Raw genomic sequence first — 6,352 nt, 5'->3', positions numbered from 1 at the left:
CGCTGGGATTCTGGACTAGTGACCGACACAGCGCTCTTCCCAGTGCCGGCTGCGGGACACGCACTGGAGGTTTCTAGGGACCTCGGAAGGTGCACCCACCATGAAATGGCCTTTCATCTCCAAGGGCCGAAAAGACAGGAAGGTCCCACTACAGAGAACTGAGAGCCGGGCCCATGCTTGGAGGTCCAAGTGCATGCACGTAGGCTGCACACGCCCAGCGGGGCTCGCCCAGCGCCCGTCACACAGCCCTCGCCCGGAGCGCTGTTGGCACGCAGGGCCCGAGCCTCGAAGAGGAAACTGGCTCTCGTTTGAAGGCAGCAGGACAACCGGAGGCGTCCCTGAGCAGCCCCACAGCTCCCTGCGGTTCAGGGTTGTTCTCCTGCTTTGGAGAGTGACGAGCCACTCACTACTCTTGGATTTGGGGGCCTTTAAAATAGACGCTGAGGAGCCGGGCAGGGACAGTGGCTCTCGGCACCAGGAAAGACCTGCGGCGCGGCAAGGTCACGAGCCGGTCATCTGCAGGGTGGCCTTTCGGAACAAAGCTGCACGGATCTGGAAAGAAGCACGGGCCCCAGCTCTGGCTCCACTCAGTCCACGAGCAGGACTCACAATGGGGAGTGAGGGGACGATCAGGGACTGGCGTCAGTACAATGAGGCCATGTTAATACGTGAAAGCTTTTAGGCTGTAAATAATTCAGGACGTTTGCCGACTGTAAGATGCAGTGTGCATGTGAGAGACGGGGGCAGAGAAGCAGGTACATGAAGAACTGCGATCCGTTACTGACTACGGACCCAACCGAACACTCCATCCGATTTCCAGTCACATTAATGATTCGGTGTTCACGGTTTTACTTTCAACTACCCGAATCCGGCGGACACTAGTCTGAAAGGCTCATACGCAGTCCCCGGGCCATTCTCCACAGTTCCTTCTGTGCAGGGGTTTTCAGAAGGAAACAGTTCAAACTTCTGCTAAGTTAATAAACTGTCTCGGGAAGGATTTTAATAATGAACCTTCTGAGAACTTTTTTGGAGACAGGTGTTAAATGCATTTGCACGCCTCAGCAGGATGCATAAAAAGACGACTTAATGGCTTAATTTCTAAAGCATCTATATTATCATGGCACGCTTCTGTAGGTAGGTGATTATTGTCTACAGAGGTGAGCGTGCGGGCGTCCCCGGGGAAGCATGGTTAGGTCTGTGCCTTTTACCCAGAAACCCTACTTTTCCTTTTTTTTTTTTTATAAGTAAGATATATCTATGAGAAAAGCCTGTTTATTGCTTTTTAGTTTCCACAGTGCTTTCTTTAAAAGAGCAAGATCCAAGGTCGCTTCCTGATTCAAATTTAAAACCAAAGTAATCTTTTGAATCTTCCAAGGGCATGTTTCACCTATTTAATATGTCCCTTAATTTGTCATGAGAGTTTAAGGGTCTGAACACCTCTGCCACACGTGAGCTCTGGTGCACCCGGCCGTGCGCCCTGAACAGCCCAGCTGGTGTATTTACACACACACGGAGAGTGCACACACACACACACCCCAGGACGCGTGTACACATTCTCTGGCACGGTTACTACATGCGACCCTGTGCATAGGTGATGTAGGCCTCTCCCCGTGCCGGGCCGGCAGCTGGGGTAGCTCGGCGGCCACGGGCACGGCTCTGCGGGCCACTCGGGGTTCGCTGCGGCTGCCACAGGGTCTCTTGCCACACCGTCCGGGAGCGAGAGGCCCGCTCGGGGCGCGGGGCGTGTGCGCGGCCTCCTACCGCGGAGGCCTCCCGCTGCAGATGCAGTCGCAGCGCTCGTGGTGATCCAGCTGGATGTCGACGAGAGCCATGCGCTTCGCCCTGGCCCTCCTCCGGAGGTGGCCGGGCTCGAACTGTAACACCTAGGACGAGAAGCGCGTGCCCCGTTAGCCAGCCCGTAGGGTCGGAAGCCACCCGATCCCCCTTGTCATCGTCACGACACCTGGTTCCCAACCCTCGGAGAAGCCAATGAAGACGGCTGGCTTGCCACTGCGATGCGCTCGTGTCAGTGCTTCGACAGCCGTCAGCTTCCGGATGCGGAGCCGGCTGCTGACCACACAGGAACGCCTCCTGTGTCACCAGCCTGCAGGACCCTGAGCGGCTCGGGCGTCCTGACAGGGAGGTGGCTACTGGCAGCTTTCTGAGGGCTGATTTGGGCCAAGCGCTGCTCCAAATACTGTCATTAGTATCCCTCTGAGCAAAGCACATGTTACAGATACATCCGACACTGAGCATTTGTTACTTCTGTGGCCAGAACAGTGAATAAAGTCATAAACAGAATACGCTGCTGCGGCAAAAACTTTGGTGGATGTAAAATGTTCTGCCCTGAGGAAGGTGATTAGTGGCCATAATTAAGTGAAAATATGTGTATGTTCTTACATATCTGTTCATACATAATGCCTTTTACCATTCAAAACAGATCAGGCTCCACTGAATTCTTTCTACATTAATATCTGCATATCAGTACAGCATTTCTTTCTAAAGTATATCCTTAAGTTTTTATTTATTTTTATTAAAAAATTTTTTCAATGTTTTTATTTATTTCTGAGAAAGAGAGAGAGAGAGAGAGCTAGTAGGGGAGGGTCAGAGAGAGAGGGAGACACAGAATCTGAAGCAGGCTCCAGGCTCTGAGCTGTCAGCACAGAGCCCGACGCGGGGCTTGAACCCACGAACTGTGAGATCATGACCTGAGCCGAAGCCGGATGCTTAACTGACTGAGCCACCCAGGCGCCCCTCCTTAAGTTTTTAAATTGGTAAGTTGATTATAACAACATGGACGGAGCTAGAGAATATTATGCTAACTGAAGCAAGTGACTCAGAGAAAGACAAATACCATACGATTTCACTCGTGGGGAATTTAAGAAACAAAACAAATGAGCAAAGGGGGAAAAAGAGAGAGGAACCAAGAACAGACTCTTAGCTACAGAGACCACACGGGAGGTCAGGAGAGGGGAGGAGAGCGGGCGGGGGGAGGGGAAGGACGCGCCTGCCGAGGTGAACACCGCGTGATGCAGGGAAGTGTGCAATCACTGTACTGCACGCCTAAAACTGGTATTACACTCTGTGCGAACTGGAGTCTGAACGGATACTCACAAAGCTGAAACAGAACTTCCGCTAAGTTTAAAAAGCAGCGGTCCTGTCCCCTGCGGCGGCCTTCACGGAGGCGAGCGTCCGTCACCGCGGGGAATCGCTTGGGAAATCCACACTTGGCTTTCACGCACATGACCCGGCCAGTTTAACCGCTTCTCTGGTTACGCTCTACGGTTCCTGTGAGCGGTTACCTCCGACTTCTGCTATCTTCCTCCAGGCTCTAAAGTCCAGCAGGCACCACCATGCAATTATGTTGCACTTGCAGTTTTCACAGGAGTTGCACAGACACACCGAGTCTTTCGCCCTCAGACAAACCTCGTCGCACCTGCCCCTGCGCTGGAGGCCTACGACTCTCCAGGAGGCCGTGCGCCTCGCCCAGGGTCTTCTGGGCACTCAGACCCACGTCCAAGGACAGGGCTCTGTCTTCCACGGTCCCCGCCTGGGGCCACCGCGTCTTCAATGTGCCGGTGACGTCCTTCTCTGTCTCCAAGGGGTGGGCTGCACGTGTGCCCCGGCTGGGCACCCGGTCTGTTCGCCCGGCGTAGTGCCATCCTAGGCGAAGGCCGATGTGGCAGATCCTGCCTCAGTGTTTCGCCACTGGTCACGGCATCCCTTCTTGACTGTGGATTCTCTCCCAGAAGTCTTCACAGGTCACCTGCTTCGAGTCATAAGCCTAAACCGTCGACTAGGAAGCGTGGGTCCAGGGTGCTCAGCACTGGGCCCCTATCCAGCCCTGCTGCCCACGGGGGCTCCAGCGAGGCCGAGAGTGAATGCCTTCCTTTGCTCTGTGTTCAACCAAGCTGCAGAGCCTGGACTGTGGGAACACAGAACCCCACGTGCAGGGGACCCCTCAGGAGGGTTCGTCCCCAAGGCAGAAACACTCGGAAGAGTTTGCTGTCGGCAAAGCTAGTCCAAGTGGCAGTCCCGACAGCTAAACATATGGCTCCCTTTCCTCCTGCAGTTCTAGGACTCTTACAGCAAGGACCACACAATTTCCCTCAATTTATTATGCTTTCTCTCTACTAGCTGGATTATAAGCACTTCGAGAACAGGGAAGCACCAAGTATTACTGACATTACTGAGTATTTTCTAGATGCCACACACTGTTGCAAGTGACTTTGCAAATAATAAATTCTTTGCATTTCACTGCAACCCTATTCGGTGCTTTTCTATGCTTTCATCCACGAGGAAACAGAGAGATGAAGGTGCTCGCCCAGAGTTAGAGCCAATGACAGAACTTGACCCCACGTGGGCCCGCTCACGCCCTCGCCTGTGAAATGGGACTGCTGTCTGCGTGGCTCAGCAGAGCACTGGGCTCACAGCGGCTGCTGAAGACACGCAGCCGGGTGGGTGCTGGCGCTGGGGGGGGTCTGCCTGATGTCTCCTCTCTGCATCCTCCCTGCATCTCCCCGCCCCCACCTCCAACAAACACAGGCACAAACAAGCCAGATATAAAGCAGAGGCCACCCCCCCAAAAACAACAACAAACCCTACAACGTGGCCCCCGCTTTGGACCACCTTTAATCCTTCCACAATTTTGCAGGAAGATTGAAATTACTAAGAGCAGAGTCACGACGACCTTGGCCTTCTCCCCCGCTGGGGGGCACGGAAAATGAAAGACGGTACTTGAAGAACGCGGTGCCCGTCTGGGCCTTCAGCAGCCCGGCCCACGGCAGGTAAGAAAGCCGTGTTTGGCCGGAGAGCCGTGGAGTCAGGGGTTGGAGCCCAGCGGGCTGTCTCCACTGTGAATCAGTCACTAGGCCCGAGACGGCGGACAGCAGGTCCCCGGCATGCGGGGAGGGGAGGGACTTCGGAGACGAAGGCGTGTGATGAACACTGTCTGGTTGGGCCGCTCTGGCCACCCCTGGAAGCGCAGCGCTCGGTCGCCCCACGTCCTCTTTGACGGCAAAGAGCAGCGCGTGCCCTGGGCTGGCGGCAGAGCCCACACACGGGTCCCACCTGCTCTCTGGACTGTTCTGGGACGTTCCCTGGGTTTCATATTACGCAGCACGGGCACAGCCTCTGCGTGCTTCGCTGACAAGATGAGAAAAATGCACTGGCGGCCGCCTTTCCGGGCAAACCAGGAAAAGCCGTGTCTGAGCACAGGGAGGCTGGCGTGTGGCTGGCTCGCAGCACTGAGGTTCACAGCCTCCGACCGGTGCGGTGTTGGGTGCAGGTGCACCGTGTCAGCGGGGGAAGTCGAGGCAGGCCTGAGCGACCTCGGGACGCGGGCAGGGACACGAAACGCCTGTCTGGGAAGGCAGATGGGCTGCTCGGGGCCACGTGGTCACTTCTGAAGGGAAGGAGCCACCGTATCAACTGCGGCCACCGGAGGCCACGCGCTGACGGCCCCGCACACGGCGCTTCCCTGTGTGCACCAAAGTGCACAACGTCAGAGATGCCCCGTCTGCCAATTACCGTGTCACAAAAGATTTTTAACTCCAGTTACTCGCCTCGTAGCCAATAAACCACTGAGGGAATCGTTGCCGGGAAGCCGTTACACAATAAAACAATCCTGGGCAGAAAAGCNCAGAGCCTGGAGCCTGTTTTAGATTCTGTGTCTCCCTCTCTCTCTGCCCCTCCCCTGCTCGTGCTCTGTCTGTCTTTCTCTCTTAAAAATAAATAAAACATTTAAAAAATTTTTAAAAAGGTTGCTGTATTTCTAGGGAAGATCTATCCCTCATGTGCATTATCAAGGCAGATGAAAATTCAAACAACATCATCTGACTGTCTACACACTATGTTTTCTGGAACCTTCCCTTTTGAAAAAAATCACCACCCAAAGTCTCTTTTGTATCCTATACATTCCAAGAGGCATAAGGGACCTACTATTAGCAAAAAGGAAAAATACCTTCACAGGAGACTTACAAGTACTTTTGAGAACAGAAAGTCATAAAGAAGGAAACACTGCAATTGCACAGAGAAAAGTGCTCAGGAGAAACAGTGTGACCCACAGAAAGAACAATTATATAAGCTTCATTAGGGGCTTCATAATTTTTCACATTTTATTCCCTAAACGCCGAGTGCTGAAATATTTGTGCAAAGTCACACAGGCCTGCTTCCGTGATGGGTCCCAGCTACCCCTGTAAGGGGGCTCGTGCCGCACAGAAACTCATTTCACATCTCATCAGTTTCAACCAGAAGCTAGTGACGCTGGCTTCTCATTTCTCTGGGGTAAGAGCACAGTCACAGAATTGAACAAATAAGAGAGGTTTTTCCCTAATGAGCCTGGCTCAAGCAA

The 6,352-nt window shown here is 53.8% G+C and overlaps 1 protein-coding gene across 1 annotated transcript in view; it reads right to left on the bottom strand.

Moving 5' to 3' along the window:
- Positions 1-1,665: 1,665 nt before the first annotated feature.
- The window catches only part of PDGFD (platelet derived growth factor D), a 100,000-nt gene continuing 95,313 nt past the window's right edge, over positions 1,666-6,352 (bottom strand). Inside the window, exon 9 of the mRNA XM_077770008.1 lies at positions 1,666-1,883. Within this exon, the coding sequence (XP_077626134.1) occupies positions 1,758-1,883 (126 nt within the window). The 3' untranslated portion in view covers positions 1,666-1,757. The remainder of the gene's footprint in view (positions 1,884-6,352) is intronic.

The sequence above is a fragment of the Crocuta crocuta genome, unplaced genomic scaffold (assembly GCF_008692635.1).
Source record: "Crocuta crocuta isolate KB4526 unplaced genomic scaffold, BGI_CrCroc_1.0 scaffold80, whole genome shotgun sequence".
Classification (NCBI taxonomy): Eukaryota; Metazoa; Chordata; class Mammalia; order Carnivora; family Hyaenidae; genus Crocuta; species Crocuta crocuta.
The sequence above is the reverse complement of the archived record's forward strand: the minus strand, read 5'-3'. Positions and strand labels throughout refer to the sequence as shown.